The following is a 19,640-nucleotide window of genomic DNA, read 5'->3' on the forward strand; positions in this document are numbered from 1 at the left end:
AAGAGCTCATAACATATTATCTCATTAGAAAAGTTTTAGATAGAAATTTCACAAGAAGGGCCATTAATGAAGTCCATTAAAGCTTGCAAGACTAGACATGACCATCTTCATCCTCACATCTAAGGTTTATCAAGCCTAAAAAAGTGTGTAACTATTGAACAAAATCTGAAATTTTTTTGCTTAAATGGTATATTCTCAATTAAGCATCTAGTTGTTATATGCTGTTAGTTTTGCCTTGGACTAAAAACTTCAATGGAAAGATAAAACTGAAGTTGACTACATTATATATTATTATTACTTTCTTGCACAAACAAGTCTCAAACCATTCTCTTCAAGTACACTTGACTCTCTCTTCTATATCTATAATAGCAGCTCCCTCTTACATATATAAGACTTCACAATATAACCAATTCAACCAACTATCATTGGCTTGAAAGGTTCCTTGTTAGATGAATTTGAACCAATGGTATCATCTGAGGAACATCCACAAAACTTCTAACAAACAAAAACCTTGATGATGGATTTAGTATCTGCCACCAATTTAGAAAGATTCTTACCTGTCTAAGCCACTTGTTGGTTCATCCAGAAACAACAACCTTGGCCTCATTAGAATTTCTAGGGAAATGCTCACTCTTCTCTTTTCTCCACCACTGATTCCCCTTAGGTGCTAGATTCCTATGGGAGTGTTGGCACATTCCTAAAGACCCATTTCCACAAGTGTAAACTCTACTAATGCTGATTTCTTTGACCAGGGCATTTTATCAAGGAGCCTTACACAACTAGAGTATGCTATGCTTTCTCTCACTGTCAAGGTCCCAATTAGAGTATCCTCTTGAGTCACATATGCCTACAAGAAAAAAGAGGAGAGGAAAACAACACCCATGTAAGAATATAACATCAAACATCAACAATTCACACAAAAAATACTTCTTTGATTAAATCATATAGAAATTCCAAAGGAGAGCTTTTGCTTTCGGCCATTCAGCTTGATAGATCCAAACTAAAATCCATTAGTTGCCAATCCACCTAATTTCCACAACACAAATCAAACATCTAAAACTACATGAATCATAAATCAAATATGAAATTCATCATCTACTTCATGGGAAATGGAAACCCAATTGATATTACCTGCAAGGGCATCCAAGAGAGTAGATTTTTCAGAGTCAAAGGGGCCCATGAGAGCCATCAAGGTGCAAGGTGCTACAAATAGTGTTGCTCAAATGCAACAAGGGTTACAGTGTTCTTAGGGTGTAATTGATGGTGTTTTTGCATAGATATTTTATGGTTTCAAGAAAATTTCATTTTCAAATAAAATCAGGTTTCAAACAATTGTAGCGCATGCATGTAAAATTAGGTTTCAACATATGTAATAATTATAGTGAATGCATGTATCCACAAATATATCCCAATTTGTGCATATTTTACAATTATGGAATGCTATAAAACCACATTTCTTTGAGGTATTCCATTAAAAATGGTATACATCCATGTGCACACAAAACTATATACATACATATAGATATTATATATGTACATACACACAAAAAAAAAATGCATACATAGACACACATATCAATGCCATGTGTATTCTTCCACAACTTGCATAGATGTCCACCAGGCTAGTGGCAACTGCAACATGCAACAAAATCTTTATTATTTATGCTTTGCAGTATATGGATACAGAGCACAATTCAAAGCACAACAATCAATACACTTTGCAACATATGGATAATTAACAAAGTAGTCAGCAACTACAAAAACAATCAAATATGAAGACTAAAATTTGGAATTTGACAACCTAACCTCAATGAGTGAGAGAAAAGTAGAAGCCATCATTGCAAATTCTTGTCCTGCATCAAATATGTGTGCTCCCCATTGGAATGGATAGGGAATCCTTATCCTACAGAATAACAAGAATGAGTGAAAACTATTTTCAAAATTGTTATCTTTTAAAAAAAATTACTATATGATCAAATTAAAATTGTTCTAAAAAATTATCATTTAAAGAGAGGCAAGAGGAACTTTGGTGTAGGGGCTCCCAATGGACATAGGAAGCTACAAGGTACACCAGGAGCTATGAAGGAGACAATGAAGGTACCAAGGGCAATCAATGTCTAATGAAGACATGTCAAGTCATTTGATGATGAATTATGGCTATTGAAGCCATAAAATATAAGGGAAGCATGAAATTGTCAAAATTGTAATGTATTGCCAAGAATGGGCAAATTTAGGCCAAATGGCACAAGTGAGGAGTTAAGAGTCATTCAATGTAATGTGAGAGATATAGAGGGTCATTTAGGTGTAACAAGTTTATATTAATGTCCAAAATAATGTAATAAGGCTATCAAAGCCTCTAAAGGGGTAAAAGGCACTAAAAGTGCAATATCTTGTAAATTGCCAATGTTGGCAACATAAGCCAAATAAGGCTTGAATTGGGTTAGTTGAGGTTATAAGTGTATAAAGGTCTTTTAAAATTCCTTAGGGATAAAATACAAGGTTTCATATAAAAAGTCACAAAGGGTAACAAAAAGTAATGACTATCATTAAAATGTTATAAAAAAATGTTTGATGGCTGTCCTATGACAATTATAAGGGAGTTGGTTCAATCCAAGAGGTTTGGAAGATAGTTAGAGGGCAAGGGGTATTTAAAAGAATGTATTTTTAAATGTATGAGACAACGGTGGTTGAAGAGAAAGTAAGTTTAGAAAAAAAAAAGTCAATGAAATCTCTGTTTTTACTGTCACATTGTGACTGTTAATTGCTGTCCATAATTGTTGTTACATTTCCAAGTTTGTTTACATGAAAAGTTTGGTTTTTTGTAAGATTTAAGGTTCATAGCAGGCTATCAATGATTTCTTAAGAGTCTCTTTAGCATTAGAGTTAAATATATTGTAAAAATTTTATTGTAACAGTGCTGAATAATACACAGTTTGTCACAAACAAGTGACAGTCACTTAGTAGTTTCTGAGCAAATGGAATAATACCTCTCCCACTATATTTTTATCAATGTAACTTGTGGGAGAGGATTAAAATGTCTTTAACATGTATTTTACTGTGAAATGAGTGCAGGTCTTTGAGTAGACTAGCAAAACTGTGATTGTTGGACAAAATAGTGAAGGTGCACTTGGAGAGCACCATAGGTTGGATAAGAGGAACTGAGGGTTGGATTGGCTAAATACTGATTGGAAACATTTGAGGGAGAATATTGTAAGGGGTTTAAACCATTTGAATGGTTTTTAAAGTTTGGAAAGGGTCTTTTCTTGAGAGCCCTAGGTTAGAAACCCTTAAAATGAGGGTTTGGTGAAAGAGTGATTAGATATGAATAGATGTGCAAAATTTTTTAGGAATCCTTCTATTTAATAGATTCCTTAAGACTATGTCAAGGTTTGGAATGTTGGGTTACAATCATTGAAAAAATGTTTGCAGTTGTAAGGCTATAAGGAAAAGTTACATTGCATAATAGTCCAAAAAGGATTACAGAGCTAGATCAAAATATGGAAAGAAATTATCATTCAAAGTAGTAATATTTAACATATGATACTCTTGACAAGTGAAAATACTTGATGGTTGGCTAATACCCAATTCTCTTTATCATAGGAGATGGGATCATATAAAAATAAAGGCTATATTAAATAAAGATCAATTGAGGAAAAATGATATGAAAAGTTGAATATGATGGTGAGCCTATATTTAAGAAATATATATTAGTGAAATAGAAAGAATGGTCCAACTCTAAATTGAGGAAGGATGTAATATAAGTGGTAGCAACAAAAGCAATAAAATCAAAGAGACATAACATATCTTGTTTGTAGATGCAACAAAAAGCTCCCCTATAGCAAGATACAAAACCTTCACAAGAATAACATATAGTTTGTGCATATCAAAAATTTAGAAAGAGAAACACACATAAATTTTAAATACTCATGAACCTTAATAATAACATAATATTTTAAGTTTTCATCAAACTTATTACTGAATACATGACATTAATTCCAAGACATGTATAATATTCATACATTTTATAAGTGAGATCATTTCAATTACAAAGTGAAACCCACACAGAGAATTTTTGCCCACATATAGCTATAGACATCTCAACATGAAATATGATGTACAAATGAACTATATCAATAAAACAAAGAGACCTCAAGTTACACCTCAATATGAAATACAATGTACAAATTAATTATATCTTCTTACAATAATCTTGCCATTTCAAGACATGTACAATATTTAGACATTCTGTAACTCGTAAGGAATTATAACTTCAAATCAATTTATACATCCATTTCTGGATGAACTATTCTTGTAACTAGATAGGAACTATAAATAATTGGTGAGGAGTCAAACATATAGCTTTAAATTGTGCTGATAAAGAAGCTTTATGTTTATTAATAAAATCATATGTTCTTGTCACAATGATGGTTTCTTTAAGTAAACTCGACAACTTACAATGGAAAAGCTAATTTGTGAGGGTATAATTAGGCATACACTCTGCAACTAAGAGGCACTCACCTCCTTCACAACTATACCATATTAAATTGACAGTCCAACTAACTCTTTATGGCTGACTCGCCTTTAAAATGTATATTAGCACAACATTGATATGAATATTACCACAATATGAATATTAGTGTGATAGACATCATGTAATGTACTCCTAATTTTCTCTCAATTAAATATTGGTGTAATCTCTATAAGCTACCCATAATCAGTTTCAATTTTTTTGTAATATTAACTATTTTTGGTGGGACATGTTGAGTTATGAATAGAAAATAGCTTTCCTTATAGTAAGGGACTTATACAAAAAGCTTATAAATTTATAGTGCTCTTAGATGTACAAATTTGAAATGACTGCCAATAATGGCTTGCCCATGATATCTAGATAATGTTCTTAGGTAAGATGAAGGAATCAAGGGACTTGGAGTAGTAGAATGAGAATGTATATCAGAATTGTGGGTCCTAATTTTCAATAGGCATAGAAGGTTTTCCAATCTCACTCATAGGAAATACAACAATAACATACTTGATAAATGTTGAATGCAAAATTCTTAAAAAATTCTCTAGAAATAGTACTAGGATTCAGTGCAACATTCATGTTCTAATTGAAATATTTATGAATTAGAGGGTTTTGTTATGCTAGTCAATTACAACATATTTGCATTGAACTCACTACTAGGTCTATTAGAACTGATCTTTTGGAGTAACCACTAGTGAGAGCAAAAAGGAGTTGCTTTGTAAATGGAGGCTAATTAGGCTTAGTTGCATGTAGGAGCAGTCATAGAAAGGTTCATCAGTCATAGGTTGAAGGGATAAGATTCATAGGGTTTGAAGAACTCAATAAAGTGTATTTGAAAAGGTGAAGAGGTCACTAGGTTGTTTGGGAAGTTTGAGAGTAAAGTGCAAATTACTAACTAAGCAGAACTAGTGGACAGTCCTATTGAAGGTAGTTTTGAGGTTTGAGATAAAACTAAGGATTGGAGAAGGTTGAAACTTCTTAGTTATGATATTTGAAGGGTATTGAAGCATTGTAAAGATCAGGGGAATCCTTGAGTATAGAGATCAAGAGTTGGTTGCATGAGGGGTGAATTAGGAGTGTTCCAAAGGAGAGGGAAGTTGAAACAAAGGCAAGGTGAGTTGATAAGTTGGTTGAAATGATTTAGGGGAGTGAACCTATTGAAGAGGAGTGTTTTTTTGGTTTCCTAAAGTTAGAGACTTCTAGTTGATCATTGATTTGAACTCTAATTCCTTGAGTGGATTCCAAGACGTTGTTGAGTCCTCGAGTTGAATAGGATTCCTTAAGGGGATATTGGAAGGCTCTACATCAAGTAGTATCAGAGTTTAGTAGAATCCTTTGGGGAGAGCTTGAAGATCTGGTTTATGTTGGTTTGGGATGAAGATTTGAGGTTTTGAAGACAAGGAATCCTTTGTTGAGGTCTTTGAGTTGAATTATCCTCCTTGAGTGTTCCGAATTGGTGATTCCAAGTCAGATAGATCTTGGATTGAAGGTGGTTTCTGAGGTTTTTGTTTGAAGAAGGTTGATAGCAGGTACAGTGGTCATCATGGTTGAGGATACAAAGCACAATCAGGGGTATCAAATATTTGAGACACAATGTAGATGTAAAGTTAAAATTTGTAAGGTTGTTGTTTCAAGTGGTTCATTTAAAAATCTTGGTTCATTTGAGATGGTTAAAAAATTAGATCTACCAAGAATAGCACATGTTAGTCCTTACAAAGTGCAAGGATTGGATGTTGGATGTTATGTTGATGTGAAGGAGTAGGCTTATATTCCCTTCACCATTGGATCATATAATGATGTTGTACTATGTGACATTTTACCTTTGAGTGGTTGTCATATGATATCTGAATAGATATCATTCACACATACGACATCCAGTACGACATCCAGAGCTATTCACATCTAGTATGACATCCAATGAAATTGAATAAGATTTTACACCTAGGCACAATGTCAATTTACTTAAATTTAACAAGTTTCATAAGGACGATTGTTGTTGAATCTTTCATTAGCACTATTTTGGCAGCAGTTCCCAGAAGCTCATTCCCAATAGTGTCAAGGGCCAACCCCACTTCATCTCTAATAAGGTGGAGCATCTGTATTGGTCAAAATTAGTTGGGGAAAATTAAGTGAGCTAGAATGAGCCACAACCTTGTGGTGCCATGTCCTTTACTAAAACTATCCTTGCCCCCTCATCATAGAATGCCTATACAATTTATTTCAGTAACTATTCATCCGTCTATCAAATGAAGTTTGCATGTGGGTATCATAGGTTTTACTGACCTGCACTGCTCCTGCAACTGCCCTAGCTACTCTGGGAAGCATGGTTTGTTTCACTTCGATAGGGGTAAGGTTGAGGTTCATGTATCCATAGCTAAAATCGTTGCCGCCTATTTCTAGAATGGAAACACTAGATTTGAATTTCTCTTTGGTAGGAAGATAGTCGAGAGGACCTGTTACATGAAGTCATCCTCATATTTAGATGGTTCATTTGAAATCAAAGTAATAGATAAATTCTATAAGAAAAATAAATAAATATCCACACACACATATATAAGCCATCTAAACAAATCAAAACTTAGAATATATTATTGTCAATGATTCTAACATCTACAAAAAAATTTGACTTCATTCAAACTACAATAATAAAAAATAAACTAAGATCATACCAAAAACAACTTGGACAAAATAGAATGTAAAAAATAAAGAAACCTCAAACAAAAAGATTGTTTAGTCCCCTCTGAACCATAACTTAGACCACAACAGTAAGATACCCAAACAGTAAAAAACATGCTAGATGCAAAATAATTTTAAACATGTTTTATACAAATGGAGATATAGTAATGCATGTAAAGGGAGTAAACATGCTGAATTCTAAAAAGAATGACAACTTTATCAGAGCTTGCATCTATCCATAGCATGTGTGTTGATGCTGTCAAGAACCTTCTTCTTGAAGATCTTCAATTGATTGATTTGAACAGTCAGAGAAACAAGGGCAATAAAGCTGGTCTCTCTAATAGTAGCACCACCAGTAGAAAAGTTCACTCCGTGCCCAAAGTTAGATCCAACAGACTGCAAATATGGGCTCAAAAATGGCAATCCCAGGGCCATTGCTATCATACAATTGACCCACACTTAGCAATTGCAATAAAAACCATAACAAAAACCAAAACAAACATTGATAATGTCTCTCCTTAAACATTTTCCTTTACATCTATATGCTATTTTAAGAGCTACAACTTAACAAGCCCCAATTCATTTGATGTAATTCAATTGACCCACATTTAACAATTGTAATGAAAAACATAATATCAAAAACCAAAGCCAACATTAATGGCTTCTCTACTTAACATTATCTCTATTTTTAGAGCTACAACTTGCTAAGCCCCAATTCGTTTGCTAGCATTCCATTGACTCAATCTAACAATTGCAATGCAAAACATAATATCAAAAACTTGTAGTTACACTACCTTGAGAGACAAGTGATAGTAGAATGGGGGACAAGTTTTTGGGACAAGAGGACTGAGGGGTCTTCATTTGGGGATGAGGGACAGAGTCCCCAAGTCCCTAGTACATCTTTGTCTCCAAGACATAGGAAAAAAAAGAGGAGGAGCATCACCATATTACTATGAAAAAACCAGAGCCAACATTAATGGTTGCTCTGCTTAAACATTTTAAACTCATGATCAAAATATTAAAAAGGCTACTTCATTATGGCCTATAACAAAATGACCAACATAATTAACATTGGATAGAAAACTACCATGATAAATGATTAAGAGACAAAAATTTAGGGTACACTTGATAATCATACTACTAAATAATACCTCTAGTCAACAGGACAAGTTTGGGGGTGGGGTGGGGAAGTGTTTTAAACTACTCTTAATTAATTTTCCTTCCTTCAAACTTTAGAACTCCTTCAGCAAGCCCTTGAAACCTACAAACATTTAGTAGACCCAACTGTCTCTTTCAATGAAGATAAAATTTTATTGAAGGAATATTGTTGAAGAACTACAATGATGGTTGATATCTGAGAATAGGCCCTGGATAGACACCAGTCATATTAAAAGTAATTTACTTTAGGATTGAATATTTTTGGTAATCAAATGCGTATGGGGGGATCAGTTATGAAGTGTTTATGCAATTATTTTGTTCTGGTGATATGGTTAGAGGTCCTGTTGAACATGCCCTAGATTAGTAACCCCAAAACCAAGGGTTTGGTGGGAAATGTGTCATGTAAAGGGTAGAACCCTAAAATCTTGAAAATCTATTATTTCTCAACCCCTAGAAGGATTTTTTCACCCTTTGGAATCATAGGGTTGAATGGAGTTGTGGGTTGTTGTGTAAAATTGGAGAATTAGGCCTAGTGTGGATATGTTAGGGGTATCGGATCTTGGGTATGGTCCAAAAGAGTTGATATTGAAACTTAGGAAGGATTTATAGATCCCAAAAGGGTATCTTAATCAGGTTTTAGTTTCCCTAGTTGTTTGGGAACTATTGGAGAGAAATCCAAATTAGTGACTAGTGAGGGCTACTAGCTTTAAGGCTAGATATGAATGTTGGGTAAGAGATTAGTTGTCCAAAATGAATGGATGGATGGAACATGGTGGAAATGCCATGAGGGGATGATTCAAAAAGGAAGAATGTAGGTTGAAGCCTTGGAAGAAGTTATGGTGTTTAGGAAACTCTAAGTGCACTTGGGGTAGCCTGGAAGGTAAGTCCTTGAGCGGAAATTGGAGTAAAGAGTTGTTGCTAAATGAATGTATTTTCTATCTAATATGAATAAGATGGATACCACACACCACCTCTTCATCATAGACTAAGAGTGCATTGCACTTGGGAATGTAGTTTCTTCATGTGATGCATTGGTCTTGGGGATCAATCTCGGTTGGGTGTCAATGTTGGGATTTCTCAACAAGAAGTAATGGAACTGGTTGGGATTCATTGGAGTGACCTTGGAAGATATAAGGATGAAATTTTCATATATTTAGGTTTTATTCACCATTTTACTAGTCATTTTGTGTCCCTATTTCATCTAGAGACTGATTGGGACAAGATTCTCAATAAGGATTGGAGCATTGATCAAATTGGTACACTCGAGATTGTTTCTTGGAAATCCTTGGCAAAGGAAGGCTCATTCCTTTAATTGTGAACTTATTGGTTGGTTTTATACCAGCCACACCACTCCATAATTTTCCCTAATACTAGAGAGTTGGCAAGTTCTTCTTGGCCAAGGCGGGGAGAGTTCATAGTCTCAGACTCATGCAGGCTTCTTCCAGCCACTTTTCAGGCAATCTGGACTAAGGCATTACTCAAAATTCATGCTAAGACTATAGGCCACTCCTATGCTTCAAATAGAGTGTTGAAATTGGTGATATCAAAATGTATTTCACAAATTCATGTTATGGGCAGTAGTAGTCGTGGATCATTTTAGACCTACCACATGTGAAGTGTCCATTTTATGTTAGTTTGAGCTTCACTTGGTTTCAAGAATACTATAATATTTTCTACTTAACAAGGCCAACCATGTGAAGGTGGAAGCTCATTTGGCCTCACCCCCTCCCCCTAACATCAATCTAAAGTACCCATTATCATCTAATTACGTACTTCATTTATTCATTCATCCATTTATGAGCTATAACATTCAATCAATACAATCACATAACATTCATTAATATGATATAAAATTCATTAATACACAATACTAATCAAGACTTCATTAAGACATAAAAATATTCATTAACATAAAATAAAAATCGATATTAATACGCATAATTCATACATAATTACTTAAAACAAAGTTCTTTCATTATCCAACAAGGTTTATCAGAGAAGATTTTTAAAACATCATTTCTTCTTTTTGTTTTTCTGAGCTCTCTTAAGAAAAGCACTCATAGGAGCATCCATTTCTGCATCATTCTCCTCCTCTTGTGGCATGTGTAATGTCAAATTATGATGGCTCCTTCTCTTTGGAGGAGTAGGAGGCTGCTGCACTAAGGGGGGCTCTATTGGAAGAACAAGTGACTGGGAAAGATTGGCATACATTTTTTCTTTTTTTAATTGTTACAAGTCTATAATTAAGTACTAGTACAACATAACATGCATTTTTCTTACCAAAAAATGCCACATCATGTACATTAACATTTTGATTTTCTGCCATGTCAACATGTTGAACACTTGGAACATGCTCCACTCCTTCGGCATGACATTCAACATGCTTTGAAATATTCAAAAAAAGGATACATGTCAAATTGCAATTGAAGATGTTAACTTGTATTCATAATTGCATAATTAATCTCCAATATCAAATTAAAACCTCCACCACTATAATGCACATTATGGCCTTCGTCACGAGCAGGTTATATTGTAGGATATGAAGGCTGCAATAAAATGTTATGCACATTGTTATGTAATCAATTTACATTCAAAACTAATACGAAAAAAGAATCATCTCAACTAGTCAATTTCATTTACTTTACTTCTAAAAAATTTACCTTTGAGATATCATTTGGTGCACTAGATTCTTGGGCAAGGCTTACAGATTCTTCATGTGGGCGTGCAGCCATGACTTTATAGCCTTCCTTCAAGGCAAGTTTTCTATTTTCATCTGTGACCTCCACATTGAATTTTGTGCCCTGTATTTTTTTCTTAATATCATCAGTTTTGTAAGTATGGTTTCACTAAACAATTTTTTTTGCAACATTATATTAAAAAAAATTGTGAAATTTCGTTGCTCCTACTTACAAGTCGAAACTGGAGATTCATATAGCCACCAGAGCCAAGTTTGTGTTGGCCAAACTTTTCTAGTCTTGCTTTTGTAGCCATGGATGTGTCCTGCAATCTATGGAAAACTTCAAACATCTTAGATTATATATTTACAAATATCAATAATTAGTGCATGATTACAATGTACTTAATACTATCATGACATACCTCTTTTTGTCCTGTACTTTTTCATTATCTCTATCTTCACATAGCCTTTTCTCTTTTGCATCTATTATTTCATTCCACTCCATTGGTGGAATCATAAGAGGATGATCATACTTTGGGTCATCCTTAAGAGCCCTTCTATATTGATCCCTCATAGTCTTTATATGCTTTGCTGCTCTTTTGAGAAGTAGGCCATTGTTAAAAATGTTTTTTCCAAATTTCTCATCAAAAGATGCAATAAACTGATTTTTTAATTCCACAGCTTGTAAATTCCACCTTTTTAAAAACAAATAGATTTTTAGATCAATAACTTTAATATATTACAATAAATGGAAGAAAAGAAAAACTATGTAGCAATGATATGAAACTACGTACCTTTTACGTATGGTGGGTCTGAATAGTCTCAATGTCATATGAAAAAGATGTTCAAAGAAAACATTATTACCTACAAAAACATAAAGGATTTATTAGTCCAAAATGAGTAATGTAAAAATAAATAAAATTTACACTTTAAATAAAAATAATTTTGAAGCACTTGGAAGCTTTCATTCTTTTAATGGAAACATAGTTTTCTTATTCAACAATAATGTCCCTTCATATGAACCAGTACTAATCATGCAAACTGCTTCAAGAAATGGATAAGCTTCAGTAGTACTGCTCTTTATTGGTCTATCAACTAAAAAATCATGACAATTAAAATAGACACCAAATGAATTGAATGACAGAGAGATGCCACCAGTCACACTTTGTTAATATGACCAACAAATTTGCTGCCTAGAAAAAATGTAAATTATAATGACAGAGAAGAAGAAAATACCAGAGACTATGAAAGGTGCAGTCAATAATATCCAAACAACTATTGGATTAAAGATACAACTGATTCTTGAATAATGATGCTTAGAAACTCTTGTAGATTTGCCTGGAACAGATTTCAGATGCAAATACATATGCATACTTATGGATATAATCAAATTGAAGAAATTGACTAGCAAAAATGTTTTTTCCTCACACTCGATTAAGTATTTAATTTAGGATTTTATTTCCATTTATCTTATTAATAAGATCAAATTTTTAGAAAATTATTCATTCTAGCTAATGTACCTTCATTTTGTGAATATATTTGTAAAGTAATCTTTGCAGGCAGCAAAGCAGTTAGAGTTTCTAGTGGGTAGAAATAAGAGATAGCCTAACATCTATTCTTTGGAAGAAGCAATGGCAGTTGCACAACACCATGATGCAATAGCTGGTACTTCAAAACACCATGTGGTCAATAGTTGGTACATTGTCCAAAACATGATGTCTAATATTGGAGTAGATATTGTAGGATCTATTTCCACGAAGCGGTTGTGGTGCATGACACCTAACCAATGAGGCAGGGGAACAAGTATCTATGAGGCAAGAGAACAAGTACTTATGATGCAGTAAACCTTTCCACTCCATGAAAGGGAGAATTCAAGTAGTTAGGGTGTTGGAATAAAGGTTTGGTCCATACTTTACTAGGTGGCCCATGTTTTGTAATAAAAGCTCATGTATGTAAGGTCCATTAGCACTTTGGTGTGTTTATAAACCAAGTGGCTTAATGGGACCAAGAGGCCTTAAAATAGGGTGTTTGAGTCAATATAGGCCTAGTGGAATGCTTTTGAACTTGTTGAGTTCATTAGGTAGTTGGATTTGCAAAAATGCAAAAAGTTGCTGACAACTTTTAAAAATGTTGCTCATTATCATTTAAAAGTTGTTATTGTTTGTTTTAAGTTGGGGAATGGCTACTTGGTTGTTCCAATGATCCTATAGGCCTCTATATATATCATGTGTGATCTCAGAAGGTGAGGGAGATCAACTTGTAATTGATGTTTGGAGAAAATGAATAAAAAACCTCTGATTTACTAGTAATTTTGCTATTACAATGGGTTGTATGGTTTTGTACAGTACTGTTATGATTGGTAAGTGTGTGGATTAGTTAAAAGGATGTTCTCATAAGTTTTTTGGCTTTTATTTGACATAAATTGGAGTTGGGGTTTGCAAGTTATCAACATTTTAGTAATAAGGGGTCTGAACAGCCCTGTTTTCTAGGGCCTTGTACAAATGCAGCCCTAACTTGCAAATCCACTAGTGGAAACCTTTGAAATTGAGGGATATGCAAGTTAAGAGACCTAGGAACATTATTCTAGGAGTTGGAGGCATGGTTAGAATGGAAAGTATTTTTCCTAGCTGGCCCTAGGTCAAGTGAGACCATGTGCTTGATTGGTTTTTGCAAGTAGAATGGTGATAGTCATATTGGGAAGCATTGTTTACTAGTGCAAGTGCTGAATCTAGTTGCAAATTGATGTGTTAAGGAATTCCATAAGTAATTAGGTCTTGGGAACCCACCTTGTCCATTCTTCCTTGAAGCCCTAGCCTAACTTGATCAACTAGGCCTAGGTACCAAGAAGCAGTTTGGGGGTGTTGGAGCAAGATTTTCCTAAGAAACTTTTGGATCCTTAGTAAGTGTCTAAAGAGGTGCTTGGAGTGGTGGAGAAGTCCCTATTCCATTGAGGGATAGTTGGTGAAAATACAAGAAATCAGATTGGAAAGGCTACAAGGATTATAGGGCTAGAAGTGAAAAGGTGTGCTATGGGTTTGGTGGATTCCAAACTAATAGTGGATTGTTGTTGGACTGCATGTCCTTTTTGCTATCACCATTGTTTGTGTCATTGGGTGTAGTTTTTGAAGTTTATTTCCCATTTGGGCTTAGTAGTTTTGTATACCTGGTGTGGGTAAAGGGACTTGTACTAAGTCCTAGTATCCTATGTTGGATTGTGAAAGCCATTACACTACTACATCTGAGGCCATTTTTCGACCATTATTGGTCAAAATTTTGACCCATTTTTGGAGAAAATTTTGAACAACTTCAACCAACTCATTATTCAACAATTTTGACCAACCTTCTAGTTGGTCAAAATTTTGACCAATACTTTGGTCGAAAAACTCACATAGCTATAGTGCAAGTTTTGCCTAGAATTGGTCAAAATTTTGAACATTGAAGATATAAATTTTGACCAATAAAAGTAGAATTTTTGACCAATGATGGTAGAAAATGTTGTCTAAGAAAGATCAAAATTTTGACCAAAGGTCAAAAATTTTGACTAATGAAGGTAGAAATTTCGACCAATGAAGGTCAAACATTTTTAAGTTGTGATTTTCCTGGTAGACATGCATGCAAAATCAACAATATTAGATTTCCACAATCCATTTGTAATGCAAGTTCATTTTGGATTTGATTGTGTTTTTTTAAGCATAATCATTTCAGATCACTCTCTGTAATTCATCATCAGCCAGATGAGAGAGTGGAGGATGCATGCAAAATGTCATATCATATAGAAGGCATGTGAACTATTTTATAGAATGCCTAAAAAATATTGACAATAACTAATCAAACTATCATAAACACCGATAGCAACTAATATGCATCTTCATTAATATGCCTGATACAATAAGAAAACTTGGCAACTATGCACAACAAGTTATATGCTAAAAGGAAATCATTTAAGAGATACAAAATTTGAACAACCATATGTTAAGATTCTACAATTTGTATCACTTGCCTGAGTCTGACAATTGAGATTAAGTTTGTCATCCTCCCTACAGTATGTTCCGATGGCCTACACATCCACAAAAGTTCCAGCATCTGGAATTTGTAGAATAAGAATTGTTTGGTAGTGAATGGACATGATTGACAATAAATCATCATATAAAAAGACTCCCGTGTGAAGCATGAATAGTACAGGAAATGAATATGGGTGATAGGGAAGATAATTCAATAATAGAGGCTTTTAACTTTAGTTATATATAGTCATGATATGGATGATGCACAACTGCCTCCTAGATTCATGTTCCATCCCACAGATGAAGTGCTCATAACACATTATCTCATTAGAAAATTTTTGGACAGCAATTTTATAGGAAGGGCCATTACCGAAGTGGACCTCAAAAAGTGTGAGCCTTAGGGAGGGTTCAATTCCCTCCTTTATTATTTACTATGTGCATAATCCCACACACCCATTTGATCTTGAATGATATGTACTGAATGTTGAGTGTTTGAAAACCATCCATTTCATGCCTTCATCTATACACAATGTCTTTCTAGTTTCTTTCTACTCGCACGACCATTTTATTTCATATGATCTTCTTAAAATTGTGTCACTTTAAGCTCTCAACTATTTCCTCTTGATTGATCATCTCATAAATTTTGAATGAGAGCTTTAGGATAAGCTATAGGCATCCATCAAAGCATAAAGGATTTTGTTAGATAGTGTAGATGAAGTAGTAGCATTTGTCTTGGGAGACATGCTTGCAAAATGGAAACATAGATAAGTCATGTGAACTATTTGACAAGATGCCTGAACGTAATGTTCCTCCACGATGCTCCTGATTTTCCAATTTGAATATTGCTAGTTTTTTAAACACAAGTTAACTACGATTCAATCAACTTTGATTACTATATCATCCATATTAAAAGCATCACCTTTATCATATGTTGTTGGTGTTGATCATATGCAGGACTGAACACTTGTGAATAACATTTAGTGGTCAAAATTCACCTTAATGAAGGCTGCACCCAAGATTTTCAAAGTAGATTCAAGTGTTGAGAATGAAAAATCACTAAAACATAGCTATTTAGGAGCTTGGAAAACCTTAGGAATAGCCCATTATAGCTTACAAGACCAGACATGACCATCTTCATCCTTACATCTAACTTTTATCAAGCCAAAAAAATTGTGTAACTATTGAACAAAATCTGAAAATGTTTTGCTTAAATGGCATACTCTCAATTAAGCATCTAGTTGTTATATACTATTAGTTTTTCCTTGGACTAAAAGCTTCAATGGAAAGATAAAAATTAGTAATGGAGTCATGTTTCCCTAGCACATGATCCAATTCATCATTCAATGCAAGACCCTGACCAAGAAGCTCCTTGTTCCATGACATGCATCTTGTTCCATGACATGCACCCTCCCATCAACATATCCAATCCAAATTCTTGTTCCTAAAGCACACAAAAATTGAATAGCAGTAGATGAATGCATGAATTCCTGAATACGATTACCCTGGCAATCCCACTGCACAAGCAGTCCATTCACATATCCAGTCCAAATGATTTGATTGCTTGATGTTGCTAAAGCTTTTGATGCTAGCCACTTAATGTGATGCATGATTGACAAAATAATATGGATGGTCCATTGAAAAGTTCATTGCTTATAGATTTGCATTAATGACAAACATGACTAGAATTATTCTGAGTATAAATAAAATCTAGAATCAAAAGAACTCTAGAGAAAGAAAACATCGCCACAAGAGCTTACACAAATATACTAAGAGAAAACTTATGTATGGGTGAGAACTCCAACAAAAGGTGATCCTTTGGGGTTGTGTCAGATCTAAGAGTGATGTGGGGGCAATTTGAGGTAAGGTCACACATGTGTTAGTAGAAATATACTACTCTTCTACCACCTATAAAAGGCAACATCTAATACCATAAGCATGCAAGGGCATTGCCCCGGCTAGTAAACTTGGAGTTGAGCTCAAGGTCTACCAGCCTCACCTTCTCTGCAGTCTATAGGGCATTCTGAGACATTAATCACAAACAGGGTTGTTGCTGACTTCTAAGTGGTGTTGCCTATCAATTATAAAGGTGTATGCATACAAACCATCATTTTTTATCTAAGAAAGCTCAGAATAATACTTATTCTCCTTTATCTAATTTTGCATGTAAGAAATCTTTCTTGTAAAAGGACATATCAAAAATAGTTCTAAATAAATAAGCTTTCTAAATAAATAGTTCCAAAAATGCATAAAAATTGCAAAATTGCATTAGCAATTTTTGCAACAAATTAGCAACTTTTTGCAAATAACCATAAAACTATCATTGGTTGGTTAAAACTATTGGAAAATGCTTTTACAGGCCCTGTACACTCAAATGAGAGGGCAAGAGAAGTTTTCAAATGTATTTTGCTTCCAAAATCTAATAGAGAACTTGTTGTTACAGCATTTTCACTCTGTTTTTCCGTACTGTACAAATTTTTAATGGTTGTAAGGTTTCTCTTTTGCATTGTTCAATTGGAGGTTGTACTTTATAGAATTTTGGTGTTGGTTTGGAGGGAAGATCAATCTCCATTTGAAAGTTACACATTTTTCTTCCTCGTTGCCTATGAAACCCTCAAAACAAGGGCTTGGCCAAAGAAATGGCCCTAGTTTGAACTCCCACAATTGGAAATCCTTCCAAATTTGTACAAGGAAAGTTAGGGCAATGAAATTCCATATTTTGAAGGTTTGGAGGTAGGAGGTTGCAGCAAGGATTTGTGGGAGCAAGCCCTATGTCTAATATGCCCATGTATTAGACCTTATTTGATGCAATTTGATGAATCAATGTGAAAGAGGGAAGTTGGGACTTGGTGTGAAGACAAAGAACCTTTATTTGGACTAGAAGCACACCCTAAAGTTGGGATTTTGATCCATGAACCCATATCATGGCCATTTTTCTTGTAGACCAAGCCTAAACTTGTTAATTACGCTTGAGTGCACGGTTGGGTTAATGCATGTTGGAGTGGAGTCAAGGTTCCAAACTTTGGAATCTTTTAGAACTTTGAAAAGGGTATTTGAAATTGGTCTTAGATTGCCAAGTCCTTTGTAACAAAATTAAGTGTTTGATGAAAAATAGTGGTGAGAGACCTAATTGCCTACTAAGTCTGTGGTATCAATGTTCTTTATTTGCTGGTTGTATAGATTCTAATTAATGGTATTCCTTGTTTGGATCATTATGAATGTGTCTTAAACCATCTCTGGTGTTTGGAAGTCGTGAAGTCTCAAAATCTCACTTTTGCTACTTTGTGAAACAAGCCTAAATGCTGCATTCTTATTTGGGTGCTGACAACAGTCAAGCTACTCATAAATCTAATCACTGTTTGGTATAGTTTTCTTGCGTTAGATGTTTTATAGGCCCCTATTGTTGTTAGAAGGTTTGAGGGGGTTGAAACCACTTTGTTTTAAGTTGAGTGTGGAGGGAGTCTTGCTTGGTGCAAGGGAGAAGAAGTTGGGGTTTAGCCTAATGTGGAGTATTGGGTTATGAAACCTGTTGGACAATGCTAAACAAAAATATAGTCCCTTTTGATGTGAGCCAAACACTGAATAACCATATGGTGTTAAGGAAATTTGGAGTAGCAACTTGATTTTTCTTGATACCTCCAAGGTGCTTAGACTTGTTTGGTGCTTCCAAAGCACTACCTCTACATCATATTGTGTAGCCTGTACTCTTGAAAGCCTCTCATCCACCATGTTTTTTGATTGAAGGCTTGCTGGTTACACTCCAAGGGGCTTCAAATCATTCCAATCTACAAAATCAAAAGAAAGGAAAAAAATATGGTTTTGGCAATACATAATATTTACAAAACCAACTCCAAATCATCACTCTATAATGTAAAAATAATCCAAGTTCATGTTTAAAATAACTATTCATTCCTACTAGCTTTTCCAAAAGCCTTAGATATTCACGAAGATAACCCATAGGTTTTGGTTATGGACTTGTTGGCTACCATTTTGTTACCTTCAATTTGGGACCTGCTAAGAACCTCCATGATAGAGAGAGAACCATCAGACCTCAAGGGAATAGTAGTATAGAATGGACTCCCTCCACCTTGTTTGTAGCTATGATGAGTTATACTTGAAAGAGGATCCCTACCCCCTAAATGGGGTGAGAGGGAGAATGCAAGCCAGCTATTATTGTTAGTGTTATTCATGGATTTCACTAGGTATTATCACACAAACCACAACGCTTTAGCACCAGTGTAAAGAATATAGACAATATGCTTATGATTTCATTTAAAAACTTCATCTAACTTAGAGAATTTCATACGTTAATCAATGCAAGTTAATCAATGATTTCATTGCCAATATTGTGTTAATGCAAATATAAGACAATTCTATTTTAAGAATTTGTTTATATGTCAAGTTAAAATTATAAAAAAACATGCATCCAATACATGATACAAACCTGCATGGCCAATACAAGGAAATAAAGAACATAATGATATTTTCTCAAGATAATCAACTTCATGTCCAAACACGCATGAAGCAAAGTTATAATACTAGCTACTACTGAGCTACAAATCAATTTAGGTTTTTGATTAGCAAGACATGAAACAAATAAAGAGGAAAA

General features: G+C 34.4%; 1 protein-coding gene across 1 annotated transcript; it reads right to left on the reverse strand.

Moving 5' to 3' along the window:
• Positions 1-6,480: 6,480 nt before the first annotated feature.
• Positions 6,481-7,633, reverse strand: LOC149577250 (GDSL esterase/lipase At4g01130-like). Its single transcript, XM_089795970.1, has 3 exons — positions 7,429-7,633; positions 6,806-6,975; positions 6,481-6,618 (listed from the first exon to the last, which is right to left on the reverse strand). Exons 1-3 carry the CDS (start codon positions 7,631-7,633, stop codon positions 6,481-6,483), a joined length of 513 nt encoding a protein of 170 aa, XP_089652096.1.
• Between the last annotated feature and the right edge of the window lie 12,007 nt (positions 7,634-19,640).

The sequence above is a fragment of the Cupressus sempervirens genome, chromosome 1 (genome assembly GCF_028749045.1).
Source record: "Cupressus sempervirens isolate cs-2001-9-10 chromosome 1, ASM2874904v1, whole genome shotgun sequence".
NCBI classification, from domain to species: domain Eukaryota; kingdom Viridiplantae; phylum Streptophyta; class Pinopsida; order Cupressales; family Cupressaceae; genus Cupressus; species Cupressus sempervirens.

Excerpts from the sequence above, each read along its gene's own strand:
- LOC149577250 (XM_089795970.1), bottom strand. The coding sequence starts at position 7,633 with ATGGCCCTGGGATTGCCATTTTTGAGCCCATATTTGCAGTCTGTTGGA. Across the intron at positions 6,976-7,428 it reads CACACATGCTATGGATAGAT|GTCCTCTCGACTATCTTCCT; the intron begins GCAAGCTCTGAT and ends TTCATGTAACAG. Across the intron at positions 6,619-6,805 it reads CAGTTGCAGGAGCAGTGCAG|ATGCTCCACCTTATTAGAGA; the intron begins GTCAGTAAAACC and ends TGACCAATACAG.